The sequence below is a fragment of the Amaranthus tricolor genome, chromosome 12, assembly GCF_026212465.1.
Source record: "Amaranthus tricolor cultivar Red isolate AtriRed21 chromosome 12, ASM2621246v1, whole genome shotgun sequence".
NCBI classification, from domain to species: domain Eukaryota; kingdom Viridiplantae; phylum Streptophyta; class Magnoliopsida; order Caryophyllales; family Amaranthaceae; genus Amaranthus; species Amaranthus tricolor.
The window spans coordinates 287726-313187 of NC_080058.1; the positions used below are offsets into that span (position 1 = coordinate 287726).

Consider the following 25462-nt stretch of genomic DNA (forward strand, 5'->3'; position numbering starts at 1 on the left):
TTGATCGTGACCTTAGATTTTTTTTATATTATTGAGATTAAGGGTGTAAAATGCTTCTTATCTTTCTCAATTTCAACACCCTTCTTTTTTAATTATTATATATAGAGTATGAACTCACCTTCTAATTGTTATTAGAGCAAATTCTTGGTAATTCAACCTTAATTAGCAAGGAAATTCATTAATCATTTTTAAAAAATGCAAATTCTATTTCGATTATTTGTTTTCTCCTTGATTTTACAAATTGGATACTTCATGGTCTCTAATGCCATAGAATGTAAACTTAGCCCAACCCTACTAAAAGTAGCACATACAATTACTGTCTCAGCATCTGGAAGAGGAAATTTCACCACCATTACAGGTGCTCTTGAATCCATTCCAGTCAACAATGACAAGTGGATAAGAATATTTGTTATGCCAGGAACTTACAAGTAAGTAATTTTCTGTACTTTAAAAAAAATTCTATCTTTTTACTTTATCTTTTTTATTACTTCTCAGTCTCGTAAAATGTTTGGATCGTCACTCCAACATTTAACCTGGTTTTAGTTGGATATATTTAGTGATATTTATTTTAAAATTAAATATCACTATTTTAATTTTTTAATATTATATTGTGAATTTAGTAATATTTATTAGACCTTTTAGTACCATAATAAAAAATCTTACTTAAGTTTTTCGTGACATAGAATTTAATGATATTATCTCATAAATGCCACTATAAACTATGGTAACAGTTATATTATATATGTCACTAAAGGCTATATTATATGTCACTAAATCACTTTTTTATAGTGGAACTTAAAATAAAAATTATTAATTATTACACTAAAAATATAAATCAGCGACATTTTTTTAATGTCACTAAATCCTATATCGCAAAAAGTTAATTTTGTTGTAGTGTGTTCGTTTCACATAGATTAATTAAAGATGATGTGCATATTATATAAGTTATGTAGTCCTTTCTGCCATTCTTGATATAGTTCTGTAATATTATATTTTATCGGCTTATGAAGTACCTAGTATTTATTTAAACGTTCTTTCGATATTTATTGTACATTTGATAAATTTCTAGTATATTATGAGTATAAGATGAGTTCATAACGTACATTATTGTTTGAATATATGTAGCGAGAAAATAAAAATAAAGGACAAGGAATGCATATTTGTTGAAGGCCAGAGCCGTAGAACAACGACAATAAGCTTTGATTCTTGTAATGATACAGCGGATAGTACTACTTTTGCTGTGTATTCAGACAATTTTTTAGCCAAGAATATTGCTTTTAAGGTATATTTCCTCCCAATTTTTTTAACTTTCATTGGATACATTATTTAGCATTACTTCATGTACTAAATTAAATCAAATAATTACATATTTAGGTTAGACAAATGTATCAATCGGGTTGGATATATTTGAGAAGAATTAATTAATTATGCATTTAGGTCTATTTATTTTGGTTCAAACTTGGAGTTATTTTGCATAAAAAATAATATTTAAATAATTAATATGAATATTAAAAAAATATTATATAAACTAAATTAAATCATATAAATATCTAATAAATGAAAAATATTTTTTATGATAAGTTTATAAATGATTTTATATAACTATTTTCAATCATAATTTTAACAGTGAATTTATGATTTGTTAAACACTTGATATACTCAAATTTTAGTCGCTTTTTTTTATGTGCATTCTTTTTTCAAATTTTAATGTTACCTGTTTTATTATTGTAGTCATGCTTTTTATTTACTGTACGTTTTGTTTCCAAAAAGCTACCCCTTTTATCATAATTTCTCAATTTGAATTATTACTTAAATAGTATTTTTTATTTATTACCCATCTTGTTATCAATCAAGTAATATACACTTATTTTTTTGTTGCAATAGTAATAACTGGGTGATTTATCTCACTAAAGTTGGCCTCAAGACCTCAACATATTGATACACGCGTACACAATATTATATTAATAATTTATAAACATTTGCAATCTAACCAATAAATAATTGGAAAATTATATAAAAATTGAATGTGTAGGTAATTTCTAGAAAGATTTGTGTAATAATAATATTGTTTTGTTTGTTGGTAATAGAACTCTTATAACAGAAAAGCAAGGTCAGACACAGATCAAAAAATAGCACCTGCTGTTGCTTTTGGATCTTTTGGGGATAAACATGCATTTTATGGTTGTGGTTTTGAAGGATATCAAGATACTTTGTGGGATGAAAAAGGTCACCATTATTTTAAATCTTGTTACATTGAAGGAGCTGTTGATTTTATTTGGGGAGCCGGCCAATCTGTATACGAGGTAAATTAATTAACACAGTCTTAATTTTCATATTATTTATAATTATTTTGAAAAATGATGATGCAGGGATGTCTAATAAATGTAACGGGAGAAGGATACATAACTGCACAAGGTAGAAATTCATCAACTGATACAAATGGTTATGTGTTCAATTACTGCACGGTTTTAGGAACTGGCCATGCAGACTTAGGACGACCATACCGTGCTTATTCAAGAGTTATTTTTCTTAATTCAATGTTCACCAAGGTTGTAAACCCTCAAGGATGGTCTATTTGGTGTCAACAAGGCCATGAGTAAGTTTCTTAATTAGTAATATATAACAATTTACAAATTTATATTATTTCATCCTTTATCTTCTCGTGCTAACATTTCAAAATTTATTTCAAATTAATCCCATTTGACTTTTCACTAATTATTAGGTGGATTAAATAAGACCTCTTAGAAATGAGAACAAAAAGGTAATAAGTAAATTGTTATTAATTTTTCATTAAATTAATTCTAATAACTAATAAGGTAAAAAATACAACTATAAATAAAAATTGGACAAATATGGTGACTTAACCATATTTAGAAATGGGACTAATAGGAAAAATAAAACGGAGTAATATACTTCTTTAGGATTATAATAGTTGCTAAAGTTGCTGTTGTTTATCAACTGCTTATTTGACATTATTTCTCAATGTATAATGTAAAACATAATCAAGTGGGATTTTATTTGATTTGTCTTTAATATATTAACGTTTTATATTTTCTATCATATGAAATTAAAGATTTTAAAAATTAAATTTATGCGTTGGATAGTCTAAAAAAGCAAAAATGTAGCAACTATCACTAATTTACAAATAAACTTATAATTGAAAATTGAAGTAAAATACAAAGTTAAACCTAATATAATAATGGTATAATTGCAGGAATGATATTACATTTGCGGAAGTTAATTGCGTAGGTCCAGGGTCAAGTGCTCATCACAAACATGAACGTATTTCATGGATGAAGAAGTTGAAAAGATCTGAGCTTGGACAATATTCTACAAAAGCTTTTATAGATTCAGATGGATGGATTAGTAAACTTCCAATACATTAAAAAATTTACATATAATATCGGACCTCAAACTCAACACCACTATTTCTGAGTCTCAACTAATCTTGTGTATTATTTTCAAGAAATAACGAGAAATATATTTTCTATAATCTTTTGAGTTTCACTTTAGTAAATTCAAAAACTAATAAAACGATCGAGTAAGTAGTGAAAGATTTAAGTTCTTATTAATTTTTATTGTAGGATGAAGTCATTAATTAGACGTCCTTACGATTGTTATAGAAATTACAAATGTGATGAATAGAAATTATTTTAAAAAATGATAAAAATAAGCCAAAATTATAAAAAAAACTACACAATCTATACCTTTTTGTAAAAAACTACCTCATGTAAAAAATTTTGCAAAAAACTACCTTATATAATACAATTGTTTACAAAACACTACCTTACAACGATTTTTAGCGTTTGACCGTTAAGTTTAACCCTTGACCCTCACGTGATAGTCACGTGATTCTTTAATCAGCCAGAAAACGGGCCTTAACCCCAGTAAACCCAACTGACCCGCGTTCCCTTCCTCTTCCCTTCCCTTTCCCTCTTCCCTTTTCCTTGCTTAAAACAGTAAAAGCCTTCCATGGCTGCCACCAAAAGCAACATATATGCACTAAGACCACCGGAAAAAGACCCAAGACGGTCCCTAACAATGCACCAACCACCCAAACTATACCAGCTACCGTGGCTTGAGCCACCGAGCCGCCAAAGTGGGCGTTTTTGCTCAAGTTTTTCGCAACATTAAAATGAAATTCGACTATCAAATGTTCAAATTATAATTGCAAAATAAGGGCATAACATATAAATATCATAAAATTATAGTTTAGAAATTATTAATTATGAAATTTTTTCACAAAGTTCATAAATTCAATCAAATTGGGGAAAAATCTAGGGTTTGAAAAACGAAAATGAAATTGCATTTTTGGGTTTAAATTAGTCAATCAAACAACAATCTAATTGTTGGGTAATCCAATTCAAACAATAAAAACATATTTTGGAAAAAGAATTATACCAAAATCACACTTTTTAATCTTGATGTTGAATTTGGTAAAACACCAAATGACGTGAAGAAAGAATTGTGTTTCGAATTTCTCTTCTTTTATATAATTTTTTATATTTTGTTTTTAATGGCATTCAAATTTATACGAAAATGAGATTGGGTTAGTTTGATTAGAGGAACCTTCAAATGCAAATGGAAATGTCAATTTTGAAGCAAGAAGCAAAACTTGCAGCCATGGAAGCTTCATCAAATGAAGAAGGTGGTCTCTTATAAGGGTCACGTGACGGTCGAAGGCCAAAATGAACGGTCAAAGAATCGTATTATATATGGTAGTTTTTTACAAAATTTATACATAAGGTAACTTTTTACAAAAATGGGTATAGATTAGGTATTTTTTATAATTTCCTCTAAAAATAAATGTTATTGTTATCATTTATTTGGTATGAAAACTGAAAAGAATGACACATTTTAATCCCTTTATTATTCCCCTTGTTATTTCTTGTATGATATGGATTGAAAAGTTTTTTTTGTTTTCATTATTTAACAATCTTCCTATAATCTTTCTATGGTAACCACTCAACCTTCCACAATTCTTACCATATTAAAATTTTCAACTGATTTTTTTGGTAAGTTGCTCCCCAATTCTTGCTATTTAATTTCATTATTGATTGATGATTTTTTTTCCCTAAATCATGATATTTTGTGAGAATATATCAAATGTTGACTCTAATTTTGGTATTTTTTATAAAAAATCTGTTATTTAGTTTTCATGTTTTTGGCAAACCTTTGAATTATAATTTATATATAGTAATGTAATGCAATTGCTATAATACATGTATTTCTAATTGGACTATATATCATGCTAAATTCTTGGTATGTGATTGATAACTTTTTTTTTCCTTTTATGGATAATGTATTTTTATTATTATATATGTAATTCTCTAAATATCATTTATGTAATTCTCTTGCCATACATGTAAAATTATTATATATTTTTTTTAAGGGAAGATTAGATATTTTTTTTATTGCACTATTAGAAACTGTATAATGATAACATTTTAAATAGGATGGAGGGAGTACAAATACAAATTAATTTTTAATTGATTAAAATCCATTCCCTTTCCATTCAATTTTATAAAATATGCTATTGCTATATATATGTGTGAAAATATTCATCTAAAGAAGTCCTAATTCCAAATTTGTATTATATTGATTTACTTTCCATCAAACTAATGTAAATTGTTAAACACGTTTCCTAAAATGAAAAACATTTTCTTTGAGACATACCATTTTTATAAAATAAACCAATTTAAATTTAAATTAAAATATCTAATAAAAATAAAAAGAGAATATATTTATTCTAAAAAATTAAAGATTATTCAGCACACTAAAATGGCTACTTATTTATACTCCTTAATAATCCTAATGATTTCAAGAGCTTAACTAATTAACCATAAATTCTTAATTATTATACCAAACCACTTATTCATTCAATAATAATTCAAAACCTTTTCCTTTTCTCAAAACATTTGATTTTAAGTTCCACACAAAAAAAAAAATAAAATTATTCAATTATAATGAAAGTTGTTTCGACTCTCTATTATTTGTTCATAATATTTCAATTATTTTCATGGAAATCAAATGCTAAGCAGTGCAATAAGAACACAAAGTTTGCACCAAATCAAGTTGTTTATACAATCACTGTTTCTCAATCAAGAAATGGAGATTTCAACAAAATTCAGCAAGCCATTGATTCCATCCCTTCTGGCAATGATCGATGGATAAGAATTTATGTTAATCCCGGAAGATATTGGTATGTTTTTTATAATAATCCCTTTGATTATGCACATATGACTCGAGGTGAGAGAGCTTTTAGAGTCATATAGTGCAAATTTAAAGAAACAACCCAAAATTTTATGTGATATGGTCTTACCGTGAGATGTTTCACATGTGCTGAATAGGTCAAATTATTATAATTATTAGCACTTGAGCTCTTTGTTTTATAATCGTCTCACTGAAATATGATCTCTTACAAGAGTACCTCAAAGTACAGAAATTAATATTATTATTAGGCCGATTTAATGTATCATTTTATATTAAAAATAAATTAATGGAGTAAGTCATCATAAAATTATTATTTAAACTAATTTGATAAATCTGTTGTCCATTCGAATTTGATATTTGGTAAATATCAAATTAAAAGTTTTTTTTATTATAAGATATGAAATTCAGAAAGACGAAATGAAAATTAAGATGGGATGATATGATATAAGAATATATAAGAATTTATCTATAAGTTGTAACAAAAGTTTGAATAAAGTATATACGTTATGGTACATTAAGATATCGAATTTGGGTTGTCATACAGGGAGAAAGTAACAATACCTTACGACAAGGAATGCATAGTGCTGGAAGGGCATAGCCCTATCGACACAGCTATTTTGTATAATGGAAATCATGAATTTGATCGTACTAGCTCCACTTTTATTTCTTCGGCTGATAATTTTGTAGCTAAAAAAATTAGCTTCAAAGTAAGTTTTCTTATTTTTAAATTTATATAGACAGATTATAAATAATAGTAATTCGTCTTTTTTTTTATGGGTTTTGTTGTGTACAAATATACAATATATATATATTCCTAATCTATAGAATTTTGATTTTCTATTTTAGACCGTCCCATTAAAATTGTCTTTTTCTAAGTTTGTATACACAAATTTAACATTGTGTTTAGTCTTTTATTCACATATTTTTTTTCTATTTAACCATAAAACATAGGAGTAGTTATTATTCAATTTTTTTATTTTCACCTATATGTATTTGGGGATATTTTTGAAGAGAGGAAGTAAATATTTTATCATAAATATTAGATTTTCAATTTTAATATGTATGTTTAAAAAGACCTATAATTTTTTACCTTATATGCATAATATACACATTATGTTCCATGATTCCAATGACTACTGAAGTTATTTCTTGTTGTTAATGGCAGAATGTTTATAACAATGATGAAAATGGTAAAATACGACGCAATAAGAGCATAAAACCAGCTGTGGCTGCAAGTGTATATGGAGATAAATCAGCCTTCTATAATTGTATATTTATAGGCTATCAAGACACATTATGGGATGTTTCTGGTCGTCATTATTTCAAATCATGTCTAATTAAAGGAGCAGTTGACTTTATTTGGGGAAATGGTCAGTCTTACTTTGAGGTAATTACAACAACACCGCTATAATTTAGGTATAAAAAATTTTATCATGCTTGTCATACTCATACATACAGTTATGGACTGTTTGGTGATCGATATCAAATGATAGAGTATGAGATTAATTTATATATTTGTAGTGTAAATTTTTATGAGATGTATCGTGTTATTCTCGTGATAATGAAAGTTTGGTTTTATATAAATTTTTTGTTCACAATTTTTTATTACTAGTACATTTTTAAATTATTGCATTGAAATGAATTTGTGAACAAAATGAGATTGTAAAAAAGAATAAATATAACCGTTAAACTTGTCAAGAGATGAAATTTTAAATGGTAATGCAATGAAATTAATTTTTGGTAGGATTGTCGTATAAATGTGTGTGGAGATGGATTTATAACAGCACAAGGACGGACATCAGCAGAAGACACAAGTGGATTTGTGTTCAATGGAGGTTTTGTTTATGGAAGTGGTCAAGCTTTCTTAGGAAGAGCTTACAAGCCTTATTCAAGGGTCATTTATCAAAACACACATTTTTCTCATGTTGTTCATCCTTTAGGTTGGGATAATTGGAATGTTGCACTTGAGTAAGTTTCCTACCTAATCTTCTTATATTACGTGTCTGACACATCTTATTTCATGTCAATAAAAATCTGACCACTTTGAAAATTTTTTTGAACATTATACAATAAAAGATAATTGTCTACTATTTACTATCCTTGGTTTTAAATAGCTATACTTTTTTGTTAGAGAGAAGTGTAGCTATTAAAAAACGGTTTGACTAATATAATGAAAAAAATATGATGTGGTGATCTATCTTAATTTAGGCATCTAAATCCATAATTGTTACTATATGTTACTCCTGTATGATAATCTTAATTTTGTATTGAATTTGAGTTCCCTAACTATAAAATTATGATTATTTGTTTGTTGTACTATTTTTTACTCGCCCTATAAAACCTAGTAATAAAGAAAATATCAAAAAATTAAACCATTAAACCCTTCTAACTTTATAGCCATAGTCCACTTTTCACATGGAAGTAGACAATCATCCTGTTTTAGGGAAGGATCATTGATATTGATCATGTAATATTTGAATGATATTATTATCAACTTCAATTCAATTAATTACTAATCTTGAGATATTATACTTTGTATTATATTTTTATTAAACTTAATTATTTTCTATTTGATGTGAAATATTATAGGAACCAAATCACATATGCAGAAGTAAATTGCAAGGGAGTAGGTGCAAAAAAGGATGGCCGTGTTCCATGGGAAAAGACCCTTGATGAATCCCAACTATCTAAGTACACAAGACAATCATTTGTTGATCAAGAAGGTTGGATCAATCAACAACCCTAACCACAACTATTAGGATTCTAATTCTAATTATTGCTCACTTAAGCTTAATGCAAGACTTAATTAAGTGATCATTATAGTTTGTACTAATTAAATTATTTACAAATGGATTAACTCAAGGAAGTATGATCTATATGTACCCTTTGAATTTCTTGGACTTTTGAGTATCTTTAAGTTACTCAATCAAATTCAAATGTGGAGTATTTTGTGACTTTTAGTGCAATAATCTTCGTTATATGGAGTCAAATATTTTTAATTCTTGTTTTGGATATAATGATATAGTTCATTAATTTATTTACAATTTTGATTATGTAATGTATAGTAGAATATGTAACTTTAAACATATAGCTCAACCAAATTCAATGTTTTGATCACTATAATATGATAAAGTTATAAAATGCTCAAAACAATAAATTCCGTCTAGAGTCTAGACAGAAGCCACTAAGTATTGGGGTAAGAATACATAGTCATGCTAATTAGAGGTGTTCAACTAGGTCCTAACGGGTTGGAGCAACTTCTTAATGGGCTTGATTGGATGTAGGCAGCTGTTGTATAAAGTTGACCCGATATATACTCACTTTTGGCTATTCATCTTTAAAAACAGGCCGTTTACAACCCGACCCTTTTGAAAAATTTACATGCTCAACTCTTTTTGATGGGCTGGATAGTGAGCTTTTTAATGGGCCGGGGCCAACACGCACCTCTAGTTGTAATATATATGATTAGTAGTTAAGTCCTACTTCCTACTCAATTATATTCATCAAATGAGTAATGACTTCTTATCTAATGGTTGCGGATGTTAATTTATCATTGATCTGGGGAAATCAAAATGCTCAAAACAATGAAAATAGCGAAATAAAGTCTATTCATTTCTCTGGGAATAAAAATACATGCTTTCAATTTCACTGGCAGAATTCTATGGCATTTTTGTTTCTAGAAATTATGGTTGTGTATGGTCAGATCTGTTTCTTTTTGGATCTCTATCAAAAGAAAAAACGGTCATTAACAACTCAAGGTATAATAAATACACTGGTCTCTCTATCAAGCTAGTTTAATATATATTTTTTGTTTTAAAATAATCACATAACGTTAAATTTTTAATTTTAATATTATCACTTTTTATAGTCTAAAGTGCTTACTCATAATTTTAAAATTATTACATATGATCATAAAATAAACAATTGAAGAAATGGGCTATTATATGAATCCGTCTCATGATGAGACGGTCTCATACAAGAGGAATTGTAATAAATAATATAAAATTTCTTTTTTTTATTTTGTTAATATTTTAAATACTTAAAAAAAACACTAACAAGTAACAGTGTTTTTGGGTAGCTCAGTAGCTGATAGTTGATTTTAGTGGCTGATTTGACCAGCTGAATTTATTAACTAATTTGATCATCTGATTTTGAACTAGCTGCTATGAGCAACTTGTTTAAAATTAGTTTATTCATATCAATAGACTGTTTCAACTAGCTAGTTTACCAAATATTACCAATTAGTTGGTTTAACCACTCAAACTTCTAATTGTTTCGTAATAAGTCAAAATTATTTAATGAGCCATTTTGCCAAACAACTCCGTTAACTCAATGCTATTTAGCAAAAAAGTAATATTATGTAAATTTAATTCATATAGCATCAACCTTATACACAAAAATATTTAAATCTTAAAAAATATAAAACCCTGAGCAATAGTACGCTTTGACAATCAATGGTCACAGTATGTTACTCCAAATTTCAGATGTTATAACTCCGCTGCAAACTTACAGAAGATGAAGGGATGTGGTTAATTAAATATCTGTAATGTTGTTCTTGAACTTCATTATCAGTGGGCTCTCAGATTTCTCATAGAAATCAGGTATTCAAGAATAGATTTGATGTTTCAAAGAGCACTTCAAGTTTGATGTGATTAAGGAGTACTCCATCAGGCCATCAGTGTCTATTTGAGATTGCTACTAATAACATAATCATCGGTATTAAATTTAAAGGGACGAGAAGTAGTAGTCTTTTTTAATCTAAGAGGGAATCTTAGTGATAACAGGGTCAGAGTAAAAATTGAAAAATTTTATAAAGACCGTATACAATTTTCAAAATTATGATATTTTTCTAATAATTTTATATATTTGAACACTAACATATACTTCCTCCGTTCCATTATACTTGCTACATTTGACTTTTTACGCAATCCAATGTGTTATTTTGTTCATTTTATATGTTAACTTATGCACTTCTAAAAATTATAAAAAGTTAATATTATGAAAGTATACGATTAGACGATTCGAACAAGATCCCACTTGACTATATTTTTACTTACATCAAAATAAGCTTGAACGATGAATAATGCTCAAAACAAAATGTAGCAAGTATTTCAGAACGGAGGAAGTACTACATAATTTAATATTGAAATCTCTAATTTTCTAAAGTCTTCTGCAGTCAAATATATTGAAGATGCTCAAATATTGATCTTGAATGACAATTTGGTGGTACATGTACCGTCAAGTCTCTAGCTACTATTTGCTCTGAGTTCTACTTGCTACCACTAGTAGTGAAACTGCCACTTCTCTGTTCTCGTGTTTGTGGTTTTTATTACTCTATTATTGTGTTATGCAATTTTTTCTTAATACTTCTATAAGATTAAAATTGTTCAAAATTCATAATTGTAGTAATTTTAGAAATGAATTTTGTAGCATTGTCCATGTAGATTTGGAACATTAATTCGTATATATCTTAGCGAAACTCAAATCAATAATAGTGAATTTAGGTAAAATCATGTTTATTATTTATTAGTTTTATTCTCTTTATTTTGTACCATAGCGTTTGTTACTCAATTGATAGAGCATTTGCATGTTAAGCAAAAGGTTTGTAATTTATCTCTTATTAAGCGTAGGTATCAGCTGGGGGTTTTTTGACTGTGCACATCCTCTTCACTCTCTCTTGAGAGAAACAAGTATAATTTGTAACATCTTTCATGAAAAAAGCCCATTCAGATGCTGTCTTGTGTGAGATATTAAAAGTGTCTTTTACCTGTTCTCTTTATTTTATTAAGCACTTTTCTGAGTAGCAAATTTATGCGCAAAAGTGCTTCTAACGTTTGCAAATCTTTCTATATAAATTTAAAAATAATTTTTTACTATGTTTGATTATAAAAATAGCCCATTTTGATTAATTAATAAAAGTCACACTTTTTATTATTTATTTATTTTAAGTATTTTTTGATTGTTTTACTTATTAATTTATATCGGTTTTTGTAACCCACAATTGATGAATGCGTCCTACAATAACAAGCTGGAGTTTTAGCTATACAATTTTTAAAATGCAACAAAAGCAAATATAAAATGCTTTAGCGGATAGATGACATAAATGTGAAATTTATATATAATTAATTAAAAGGTGAAATATTTTTTGATATAAGAGGATAATAAAGGTAAGATTTTTAACTTTGAATTCGCCTTTTCCATTATTACCAAAGGAATTTGCTACTTATAATACCAATTTATTTACCTCAAAAGAAAAACCTATTTATATACCATTTCCATTAATTTAATATCTCCATTTTGAAATAGCTGAAATTAATTGAGATATTCTATATGAAAAAATATTTATTAGTTACAAGTATAATGAAATAGAAAAATATTTTAGAAAAAATTATGTAAGGGCGTTGATTTTAGATATTGAGATTTCATCACTGGGAACTACCTCATGAACTGATGTTGGATGGCCCAAAATCGAAGTGATCAGAATCATAATTCGACCCGTTTGAGCTTTGAATGCTCTGACCCAAGTATGACCAAAATTGGCTAGACCTAACCTCGACGCTTAATTTTATAGATTTGTCAGCGCAGGATAATTAAGTGCAATAGAAAGTAGAAACAAGGTTATCATAGAAGGACTTTTTTTTATTCGTCTTTCTTAAGTTTTTATTACTATCTTTTAAATAGGTATATTTTTATTACATTTTTCAATTTTCATCAATATATTATTTTTTTATTATTTATCATTAACAATGTTATTCAAACATTTCAAGTATTCATATATCGTCTTATTGATAATCGTAAACATTTCAAGTATTCATATATTGTCTTATTGATAATCGTAAAAATGTTTTGTTCCAAACTCTTAGACGCAAAAAATTAAGTCATACCAGGATAATATAGGTACAATTATATCCAATAATACTATTCGGTTAAATTAGTAGAACAAATTAAAAATAAAATTACATACTATATGTTAAATATAAAAATAAAATTATTAGAAAAATATCATAATTTTTAAAATTACAGGAGGCTATTCAAAGACTTCGTCAATTTTTATTCAGCCCTCGCAAAGGTGTATGTATTTGTCGTGTATATGCCGGCGTAAATGTGTACTCACTCCTCATGGAGGTCAAGACTGAACAGTCAACAGCACGTATCCGTTACGTTAAGTTGTGTTGGGTTGTCGACATTTGGGTTTTGGTAGTTCACGTGAATCAAGGCTGTACGTTGAAGTTTAATTGAGTCTTCCTCAGATACTCTCTTCGATTTTGCAACTTAATTTACGCATGGCTATTGGTTCCTGCTTTGGTTTCAGAGCTTCTTATTTTACTCTTCTTTATGGATTATCCTCGATACTTTCAATCTCACTCCAATGGAGGATGTATTACTTGAAAGTTGAAAATGATTTAATTAAAGTATAATCAGTTATATTAATTGGGTTTTCCTAACTTATCCCATATTTATATTTGTTAAGAGTATTAAATTCTTTTATAAGCTTATTTTATTTTCTTAAATATGCTCTGGGAAATAATAATATATATATATATATATATATATATATATATATATATATATATATATATATATATTTATTAATTAAAGTAAGTAAAAAATAAAGAATAAATAGGAGAATCCTTGAATAAAGTTAGTCGATGAAGGTGATTAATACTTCCTTAACTTATACCTTGTGACATAAATTAGACAAGCTGCAATTAATTAATTGTTTTATTCACCTCGGCTAAATTATATTCCACTTACTGTATGAGTTATTATAATCTCAAAAATAATTAAAAAATCAATTTGCTTTCAATGAATTGAGCAAAAGTCAATTTATTTTTGACAATTAACCTAAATAGAAAACAAGGCAAAATAGAGAAGGATGAAGATATCATTACCTATGTGTCTTCAAAATTATCACACTATTTATTTCAGTTTTTCCCCCACATAATTGAAATCAGATACACCCAATATTACTCAGTATGCATACCCGACCAAATTATTCAAGAAGTAGAGAAATATACCGTTCCAACTTTAAGTAGCTTATTTGAGTCGTCATCATCATCCTACTCAGTATATTCCCCTCATTGAAACTAAGGCCAAGGTCTGAAGAAGGAAAGACAGCGACAACTCATACCCATGAAGGAGAGCGCGGCCAAAGGAGTCCCACAGCTCGAGGAAGATAAAGAGACGTGGTTACACGTGAAAGATAACTTAAAGACCTATAAAAATAAAATAGAACTACTACAAAAGAAAACAAAGCACTAATAGAGTTTTTGTCATAATATATCCTATTTCTACTCAAGTGTTTCAGTCAGGTTTAATATTAGTGTTGTGTCTGTATGGGTATTATATTTTAACCTCTAACATATGTTATACATACAGGTTAATCAGATAGAGATTAATATGATTTGGTTTATTCTAACTTTTACGCAATATTTAATTGAATATATTATGCACGTAATTAAAAGAGTTTTTATTACAAGAGTAAACATATAGAAGTACATATAATATACTGATTAGTGATTATACTCTTAACACATCTCAAAAATTATATATTTTGATAACTCTTAAACTCATTTGCTTCTATTCTATGTAAAACTTGTTCAATTAATTCATAATCAGTACCCTACTAAATACTTCCATAGTTATTAATATCACGTTCTCTTTAATTAAGTAATTATCTCATTTCATTTTTGAATTCTATTTATCAATTACCACATTTAATTTGTATTTATTGAAATAATATATTTTGTGGGTATAATATATTTTAGGAATAATATATTATGTGGGAATATTTTTTGTTGTTATATTTTATATTTTGTTTTCTAAAATTCTAGTCGCCTAAGTTAAGGTAATTCTAGGGTTAGTTTTGTATATACGGAAGCTAAGAGGGACGGATTGTATTATTTCAGCAAATCGCATTCGGTGCATCATGTGAGTGCTATTGTTGCAAAGTCTGACTTGGATTGTAGCATCGTCGTCTGGGTCATCCTTCCGAGAAAGTAGTTAAGTTGCTTCCCACCGTAAGTAGCAAGGATTATTTAGATAAAGGATGTGAAGTGTGTATGCATGCTAAACATCCAAGAGATAGGTTTCCTTTGAGTGACAATAAAGCATCTAGAATTTTTGAAAAAATTCATTGTGATTTGTGAGGTCCGTATAGACATGTTTCGTCGTGCGGTGCTCGTTATTTTTTGACGATAATTGATGACTATTCTAGACCTGTTTGGATTTATTTGTTGAATGATAAAACTGAGGTCTTTCGTATGTTTTTGATGCTTGTTGCTATTGTAGAAAGACAATTATCTCAAACCATGAAAATTGTGCAAAGTGATAATGATTCAGAGTTTAATTTTTTACGTGATTGTTTTCATACTACTGGTATTATTTTCCAAACCTCTTGCGTGGGTACTCCGCAACAAAATGGGAGAGTTAAGAGAAAGCATAAATATATTTTTTCAGTTGGGCGAGCTTTGAGATTCCTTGCCAAATTATCAATTTATTTTTGGGGTGAGTGTGTTCTTGCTGCGGCACACCTAATTAACCGAACTCCTACTCCATTGCTACAAAATAAAACTCCATTTGAAATCCTCTTTAATAAACCTTCTATGTTTGGTGCCATTCGTACTTTTGGGTGTTTATATTTTGCACATAATTAAATTACTCATGGAGATAAGTTTGCAAGTCGGAGTCGAAAATGTGTCTTTGTGGGCTATCCGTTTGGGAAGAAAAGGTGGAGATTATATGACCTTGAATCCAAAGTTTTTTTATGTCTCGGAATGTCAAATTTAATGAGGATGTGTTCCCTTTTGCTACACCGGAAGATGTTCATATTGAGTCTCATGGTATTAAGTTGCCTTATGATATACATGATCATTTTGTGGAGTATAAGGAGTACATTGACAATGTGGTGCATGATGTGCACAATGGTGAGAGTGAGGATATGAGTAGTGTTGGTGACCCTGCTACTGCCTCCCCGCCGGATGAGGCCGCCTCTATCTACCCAACAGCATCAGCCTGAAGTTGCCATAGTGCTCCGGCCTCCGGGACCAGCCCACTGACATCGGCAGAAGCAGCAGGGCAGCCTTTGTGTAACACCCCAAGATTTTCTAACGTCATTAATTAATATTTTAGTAACATTTGGGTATTTTATGATTATATTAAATTAGTTATGAAGTAGTTTTAATAAATTCCTTTTATATACGAATTTAAATATTAATATATATTTATATTAAAAATACAATTACGATTTTTAAATATAGAGGTTCGAACCAAAATAATTATTTTATTTAAAATGTGTGAGCACACGAAGGTGAGTTTCTTAGTTGGGTCTCGCAAGAAGATGAACCTAGGTAAATAAATAAATAAGTGTATAAATAAAATAAAAGAATGGGTTAGGGTTGTGAGTATTCCTTCCCTTACTCACAAAGAAATCATACCGCCACCTTCCTCCTCGTGCTCTTTCCCTCTCTTCTCCCTTTCCTCCTTGTGTGCCTCCAGTTGCTGCTTCGAGAGGCTGCCCACTGAGCCCCAGCAGCCACCACCACAGCCGCCTGCCTTTTTCCCTCCACCGTGAGCAGCCACCGCAACAGGGAAAGCCTCCCTTCCCCACAAGGAGTCACGGCTGCTGTAGCTTCCCTTGCTCAGCCTGCTTCCAGCAAACAGGACCCAGGCAGCCGATTTTTGGCCCTGTGCCACCACCTCCGTGACCTCCTCTCACTTCTTCACCCTCTTGCTAGTTTTATTTTTATGAGCCATCTCCTTTCTCTTATTTGATTTCATCTTATTTCCAATTGAAATTTTTAAAGTTTATGAGAAAATGGTTGAACTTTGTATGATTGTTATTGAATCTTGTAATGAGTGAGAATTGTATTGATGACTTGAATGTACTTATGAATTTGGTTTTAGAAATATGAAGGAAAAGTGTTGAACTTTTATTATTTCCATTGAATCTTTTTGTGGGTAAGAGTGTGTTTGATGAATTGAACATATTTATGACTTAGAGTTTGAAGTATGAATGAAAGAATAGTTGTGTGCTATTTTGATGATGTCTTAGTACATGAACAACTTTATTTGTGTTGAATATTGGAGTTTTGTTAGGGATGGTAATTTTAATTGGCCCTATTGAAGTAAAAGAAAGTATTAATGTTGATTACAAGTACTCTTGTTAGGTTATCGAAGTTATAAGTAAATAATATAAGTAAGGCTATGAACATAGTGTCAACTTGTTGAGAATTATTAAAGTAACTTGTTATGATGTCTTGATTATAGTTCTTCCTAACCTTGAAGAATATAATAGATGATATTGCGATGTGATAAACTTAAGATTCGTCATTGTCGTCATATTAGCACTACATTAACATTGCAAGATTTAAGTGTAAATTGATATGTTATCTTAAAGTAACGTGGATCGATATAACTCAAATTGGTTGATGTAAAGGAATGATTCACACGATCCTTTTTCTCTTAAATTGATGGGAAGACTTATGTTGTGTTGAGTTAATGATCTTGACTTTTATTAAATGAGTTGTGTGCGTGCTAGAGTAATCGAATACTTATGTTGAATGGGTGATAGTGGTTACTTGGGCATTTAGTTTGGTATGGCAAAGTAGTTAAGGGAACTTATTAGTTCTACTCATAACTTATATAGTTGCCCATTTCATAAGAGGAAAGTAGCGCCTTAGTTGGATGATTTTGTGACTTTTGATCGTGTTGTGACTCTTACAGGTACGTTCACGCAGTAATAACCTTTATATACAATTTTCCTTTAAGAGATCATTGTTTATTGTTATTGTGATAATTTGCATTGTAAACTATGAGGTACTAGTGAATACACTTTATATGAAAAGCTATCGACTATGAAATCCTTGCGCTTAGAATAGTTATAGAGAATGAGAGTGTTAGTAGGAGGCAGGGACCACCCCCTTATTTATTTAAGAATTGGATTATGCCTTACTTGGAGTTAGAATGACTCCTTTATAGGTGAATTTCATATTTTGTTGAGTGGCTCAGTGGGTTTTAGCGTGGTGCTATCCCAGGGCGCTCATTAATAGTCAAAAGTGAGAGTTATTCCCATCTGATAAAGTATTAGATTATGATTAGCTGGCGTGACTCAACTGGATTATGTCCGGTTGATTTAGTAGCCCCCTAGGTGAGATCCGACGGGATCACCGTAAAGGGGATATGAGCATGCTTGTGTCATTGGGCGTCGGATGGCCGATACTGCCCCTTGACCAAGGTGTTACTATGCGGGCCTTGAAAACCCCAATATAGTGGCCTCTTCACTGGTTTAGTACCCCAGTGTGTTAGATTTTCCCGAAGGTAGGACCCGAGAGGGTCAGCTGAAGGGGGCATGAGCTCATACTTTGCCATGGACGCCGGATGGCCGATAACGCCCTTAGTAGTGTCATTATGCCAGGAAGTAGAGAAAAGATCCTCTGATAGAAAGTTATTCAGTGATAGAAAGTTTATTCATTGATCGAAAGCTATTTAATGATATAAGGTTCATTCTCACATAGAAAGCTTACACGTTGATCGATAGAACGTTTACTCATTGATAGATATCTACTCATTGATAGAATAGTTTATGCTAGTGAGAAGTGTGCCTAAGTTAAGTTACCTCAAGGATATTACAGACTATGATCACACTTACCTTAAGATAGGCAAGCTCTATAAGTTCATGTGTTAGGTATTCTGTTAATGCCTTGGTTGAGTTGATACTATGCGTGTTTTGCAAGAGTTTATGTTTTGAAAAGAGGAGTGTGAAGACTTGCATTCTACCCAAGTACACATGGTTCGGGTTGGAAAGGAAGTAATGAGATCAAGAAGTATAAGTGGACGATAAAAGGTTACTATCTGTGCTTGTGTCTTATGAAATCATCTTATGTTGTTGTATAGCATAATGTTATCTAGTAGTTGGCCTTATTATATTTGATGCTAGTTATTGACGTGTACGTGTTTGTGTTTATGTTTGATTGTTGATGACTTTCTATGATTGTTCTGCTATGACACATTTGTCTTTGGTCTAATGTCGAGCAGCAGGAGGATCATAGACAGGCGTAGCAGGTATTGGAGCTTCTTTTGCATTGCATTGGGGGAAAGTGATGAGGGCGAAGCATAACCTGCATCAAACCGTTATCTTTCGATTTTGTAGCTCTTGTTATCTTTTGTAAACTTTGGTTGTATATGTTTTGTTATGAGGTCTTGTGTCCTCCCTTGTATATTTGTATTTCCGCTGCGTAGTTTATAACTCTGTATGGTTTTAAGGAATTAAGTCATTTTAAAACGCAAGCGTCGACACTGGAATCACGATCCATGCTTGGCATGTTGATTTGAGAAGCCGGCGACGAATCATTCCGCCGTGGTGTGAGATTTTAAAGGCAATGATGCCTTAGATTATGTTTAATGTTTTTATTGTGCTAATTGCTCTACCACATATTCGATTTTTAGAAGAGATGCTGCCGAAATTTCCACTCACCTTTTTAAAGTTAATATTTAACATTTATCCAAATTCATTTCCTTTTCTTTTATGTAACACCCGAATTTCCTCCCGTCCTTTACGATTTTGGTTTTGTACAAGGGTTAGAAATTCAGGGGTGTTACACTTTGGGGCGTGGGTTTTGGGAAAAAGTTCCCTCGGTTCTTCATCGTGATTATGTGACTCACTCAGTGTTTGCTAAAAATCCGTCCCCCTCCACTCCATCTTCCAATACTTCTTCAGGTACACCTTATCCTTTAGCACATTATATAAATTGTGACAAGTATTCTGTAAATTATTGTAAGTTTCTGGAAGCTGTTGTTAGTGATCATGATCCGAAATCCTTTAAAGAAGTAATGAAACATGAAGGTTTGCGACAATCTATGCAGGAAGAAATTAAAACCTTGGAGGATAATGGGACTTGGACCTTAGAGCACCTTCCTCCTGGTAAACGTGCTCTAGCGAGTCAATGGGTGTACAAGACAAAATATTTGTCTAATGGTGATATTGAACGTCTCAAGTCTCGTTTGGTTGTTTATGGTAATCATTAGTAGGAAGGCATATATTATGGTGAAACGTTTGCTCCAGACGCAAAGATTACTACTGTTAGGGCATTTCTTGCTATTGCAGCTTCAAAAAACTAGAAACTTTATCAAATGGATGTTCATAAGGCCTTTTTGCATGGTGATCTTGATGAGGAGGTGTACATGAAATTACCTCCCGAGTTTGAGAGTTCAAATCCGTCATTGGTGTGTCGTCTGAGAAAGTCCTTGTATGGGTTGAAACAAGCCTCGAGGTGTTGGTTTTCGAAGCTCGTAGCAGCCTTGAAAGGGTACGACTTCTTACAATCTTACTCTGATTATTCTCTCTTTACTTATACTAAAGGCATTGTGTAGATTTATGTCATAGTATATGTTGATGATCTTATTAATTCTGGGAATCATTCTGCTGCACTTGTTGGTTTCAAGGCTTATTTTGGGAATAATTTATTGTGTAGGAATATTTTTTGTTGTTATCTTTTATATTTTGTTTCCTAAAATTTAAGTTGTCTAAGTTAAGGTAATTTTAAGATTAGCTTTTTGTATATATTGAAGTTGATTGATTAATGAAGGGAGAGAATAAGTTTATACTAATTCTAGAGTGTTTAATGGTTAATTTAGATATCAATAATAAGTGAAATTTTAATTAAATCGTAAACTTTATTTTTTTTATTAGATTATGGTATTAGTTTTGAAAAGCTCTGGATCTAACCATGCTTATCTTTCGCCGTACCCTTCAATTCAATGACAGCAGCATTGATTGACTACCTATGTGACAAACTGACAATGTATTGTAAAGATAAAGAGAAGAAAAGATTGAAAATAAATCTCAAGTGAATATTTAATAATCTCTGGTAAAATACAAAAACCTTTATCTTACTCAATTTCACTCTTGAAAAGACTCATGTCAATTCTCATTCTTTCATCTCAAACATATAGAAGTAGAAATATGAACCCAATTCTTAATTTCCGCCACTTTTTTTATTTTATCGCCACCTCTTAAATGAAATTACGTATTTACCTCTAGATTTAAAAAAATTACAACTTTGCCACTGTACTTAAAATTTCTTAATTATACTAATACTAATAATAATAATAATAATAATATTTACAAAAATAAATTAAATATAATAATTAAAACAAAAATAAAAATTTAATAATAATAATAATTACAATCACAATAATAATAATAATAATAATAATAATAATAATAATAATAATAATAATAATACTCCCTCCATTCTTTTTTGATCTTCCACATTACTATAACGGGTCGTTTCAAAAGTTCTTTCACTTTAGAATACTTTCTATTTTTAGAAAGTTTTTATCTCACTTTTAACCCTTAAAACTCCCCCTTTCCTTTTAATGTACCCCTTTTCTTTAATTTATAATTATTTTCTCTCTCATACTTTCAATACAATCATCACTTCACACTACTATTTAATTAAAATAATACCCACTACAACCTCATACTTCCAATACAATCATTACTTCACCCTACTATTTAATTAAAATAATACCCACTACAACCCAAAGATTTTATCTTCCTTAATATATGTGAAAAACCCAAAGCGAAAGATAAAAAAAAAACGAAGGGAGTAACAACAACAACAACAACAACAATAATAATAATAATAATAATAATAATAACAATAATAATATAAATAAAGTTAATAAATTTTTTTAAAAAAAATAAAACAATAAAAATAATACCAGTCGCACAAAAAGTGCGACTGTTCCTAGGTCGAGTCGCACAAAAAGTGTGACTCGACCTAGGCACATTCGCACTTTTTGTGCGACTCGACCTAGGTACAGTCGCACTTTTTGTGCGATTGGTATTATTATTTAAAAAAAAAATTTTTTTTTTGAATTTTTGAATTATAAAATTTCTTTTGTTTAATTTATTTATTTTTTAAGTTATTGTTATTTAAATAATAATAATAATAATAATAATAATATTTAAAAAAATAAATTAAAAATAATAATCAAAATAAAAATAAAAATTTAATAATAATAATAATAATAACAATCACAATAATAATGATAATAATAATAATAATAATAACAATAACAACAACAACAATAATAATAATAATAGCAATAATAATATAAATAAAATTGATAAAAAAAAATTAAAAAAATAAAAATATATTATATATAATACCAGTCGCACAAAAGTGTGATTGTTCCTAGGTCGAGTCGCACAAAAAGTGCGACGAGTATTTATTTTTTTATTTTTTTAATTTCGAATTATGAAATTTTTTTGTTTAATTAATTTATTTTTTAAGTTATTGTTATTTAAATAAATATTGTAATAAATTATTTTATTTTAATATATTATTATATTATGATAATGTTATTATAGTAATTAGTTTTGTATTTAAACAATTTATTTGAATGTTTAATTAGTTTTTAATATAATAATAATATATTAATTATAATTTAGTTGTTAATTAATTTTTAATGTTTTATTAATAATTTTTTATTAATTTAGTTGATAATAGTGTTATTAAGTCCAGTGGCAAATTCGTAATTTTTTAAAGTCTAGGAGCAAATTCGTAATTTCATTAGGAGGAGGTGGCGATAAGATGTAAAGGGTGGCGAATTATAACAATACCCAATATAAATTAAAATTTTAAATTTTGTACATGTGAGATTGCAATATTAATTTTGAAATTTGCATTAAATTATTGATGACGGCCACTAAATAAAAAAATAAAAATAAAATAATGACGAGAATTTTATAAAAATACAATATTTAAAAAAGTTAATTAGTATAGATCAGAGTAGATAGTTTAAAAATATAACTTAACACTTCCTCCGTTTAGAAATAGTCGTTACATATGGTTAGTGACACTATTAATTGTTTAAGCTTATTTATACATTACACTAATGAGTAAAAAAATTTAACTTTGATCTTATTTGAATCATCTAATTACATATTTTTATAATATCATTTGTTACAATTTTTAAATTTAATAGTACATGATTCAAAATAATAATTGTATAAAAAGTTAATGTAAATAAAAGTTTAAAAGATCTTAGTAAATAACGGTTGATTAATCCTTATGTGATAGGATTTGATAAGGTAAGAATTTTGATATTTTAATTTATCTTTTTAAATTTTATTTATTTTATTATTAATATTTTTGTATTTTTCTGACAATTTACAAATCAAGTTATTAATTAGGAATTTTTTATAAAAGTGTAGTAAATAAGTGTATAGTGTTAATATTTGTAAATAGGAAGGGAAGGGAGTAAGTATTATCGAAGTTGGTGGTGTTATTTCAAGTTTCAATGATAGAAAGAGAAAAGGTACCTGAGATGAGAGTAGACTGTTGGTTGAGTCTAAATACACGAGAATCAATGGAGTTGCCGCCATTTTACCATGAACTAAAACCTCCCGTGCTACCGCTTCAACTGCTACTCTCTCTATTCTCCTGTGTACTAATGTATCCTTTAATTTGTTTACCCATGTTATTTTTAATTTTACAAATTTTTTAAGTAAATTTATGTATTATAGAAATTATAAAAAATGTATGTTAAAAAATTATGCATTAATACAAATCTAATAAGATTTTACCTAAAAAGCATTGTATTTTCAATATACTGTAATTCTTATTAAAGTTCTCATCACAACAAAGAGTATTGTTATTCCTTTATTTTCTTGTATTGCTAATTGATTTTTTAAATATGGGCTAAATTGAGAAAATGAGAGATAAATGATAATCGAATTTAAAATCTTATCTGAAAAATTATTATTTTCTCTTCTCTTGAGATAAGATTCAAAAGTGATGAAACTATTACCCAAAATAAAAATATTGTAAAGTTAAATTTTGTGATAGAGAAAGTAGCTAGTAGCTAATTGGAGTAATTGATTTTGATTCAGCAAATTATAACTTATTCAATGTTAGGTGCAACTTTTTAGAAATATCATAACGAGTCATTTAAACCAACTTATTTACCAAAAACTAAAATTAAATATTTGATATATGACTGTCTAATTCTGTCAAACTAAGCTAAAATTATTTAATAATTTATTTTATCAACACCCTTAAAATTAAATGTTAATAGGTTATAGTCCCTTAATCCTAATGAGTATGTGAGTATTTGTATTTTAATTTGTTCTTTTTACTTTTCAACAATTTTATTATAAGTAATATTATCATCACTTTCTTAAAATCCTATTTCTCTTACTTTTTTTCCTTTCAATCATATCCACATAATAATTTTAATGGTTTCACTATTTTCTAAATATTTTAGAAATAATGTTTTGTGGGCATATTTGGACATAGATAAAAACATGCAAGATGAAACCTTCACTATTAGTCCTTAGAAGTGTTTGGGGGACATGCAAATGAGAGTGATAGTGGGAGTGAGAATGAGATAAAACCATAATAAATTTCATATTTCTTCTTCCAAAATTAGATGTAAAAGAGATTGAGAATCTCAGCCTTGATAAATCCCACAAACACTCTCCCCAATGAACCTTGAGAAGAGACATATATCATTTCTAGATCCACACCCCCATAACTCTTTACCTTCAAAAATGAGTCCCATTTTCTATAAACTTCTCTTTCCATCAATCCCTACACCTAAAAACTATTTCAAAAACACTATTTTTTTTCACCACCATATACTCTTACAATTGCTATTTTTACATTTTTGGATATAATATTTCAAAATTAATTGTAAACATTTAAAAATAAAAGTAATAGATATATAATCTTATGAGAATGTAAATTATTTATCTTGAAATCGTCAAACTTATAAATAATTTGTCACACCTAGATTATGTATAATATACTATCATATTCATAAACAAATTAAGTATAGTATATTACATTTAAAAATTTTCTCATTCTTGAAAAATGTACCACATTTTACATTTTGATCATTTGTCTAAACGAGTTTTATAAGTTAATTCTCATACATGAAGTGAACCTCTTTTAATTTTATGATTAGTATTTTCTTTTTTCAATTTGACTGATTTGCAAGTATTAGGACTTTTTTACCAATTTAAAAGGATAAAAAAGAAAATTAAAAAGAAAAATATACTCCTTTCGTCCCATTGAATTTGCAGCATTTTTCATTTTAATTCGTCCCACTCAATTTGCATCATTTTTATTTTTAGATAATGACCTACCACTTCTTTTTAATCTCATCCGTACATTTTAACTTTTTTAATTTCATACATACAATTTATTCTCTCTCTTTATTTATCACTACGTTCTCA

General features: G+C 28.9%; 2 protein-coding genes across 2 annotated transcripts; both read left to right on the forward strand.

The window, feature by feature from the left end:
- Positions 1-252: 252 nt before the first annotated feature.
- Positions 253-3386, forward strand: LOC130797106 (probable pectinesterase 29). Its single transcript, XM_057659599.1, has 5 exons — positions 253-428; positions 1126-1282; positions 2088-2303; positions 2370-2596; positions 3215-3386. Exons 1-5 carry the CDS (start codon positions 253-255, stop codon positions 3384-3386), a joined length of 948 nt encoding a protein of 315 aa, XP_057515582.1.
- A 2580-nt stretch (positions 3387-5966) lies between these two features.
- LOC130797107 (probable pectinesterase 55) lies at positions 5967-8959 on the forward strand. The gene is made up of 5 exons (XM_057659600.1): positions 5967-6202; positions 6758-6920; positions 7379-7600; positions 7958-8181; positions 8803-8959. Exons 1-5 carry the CDS (start codon positions 5967-5969, stop codon positions 8957-8959), a joined length of 1002 nt encoding a protein of 333 aa, XP_057515583.1.
- The last annotated feature ends 16503 nt before the right edge of the window (positions 8960-25462 follow it).

Excerpts from the sequence above, each read along its gene's own strand:
- LOC130797106 (XM_057659599.1), top strand. The coding sequence starts at position 253 with ATGGTCTCTAATGCCATAGAATGTAAACTTAGCCCAACCCTACTAAAA. Across the intron at positions 429-1,125 it reads GTTATGCCAGGAACTTACAA|CGAGAAAATAAAAATAAAGG; the intron begins GTAAGTAATTTT and ends GAATATATGTAG. Across the intron at positions 2,304-2,369 it reads CCGGCCAATCTGTATACGAG|GGATGTCTAATAAATGTAAC; the intron begins GTAAATTAATTA and ends ATGATGATGCAG.
- LOC130797107 (XM_057659600.1), top strand. The coding sequence starts at position 5,967 with ATGAAAGTTGTTTCGACTCTCTATTATTTGTTCATAATATTTCAATTA. Across the intron at positions 6,921-7,378 it reads CTAAAAAAATTAGCTTCAAA|AATGTTTATAACAATGATGA; the intron begins GTAAGTTTTCTT and ends TGTTAATGGCAG. Across the intron at positions 8,182-8,802 it reads AATTGGAATGTTGCACTTGA|GAACCAAATCACATATGCAG; the intron begins GTAAGTTTCCTA and ends GAAATATTATAG.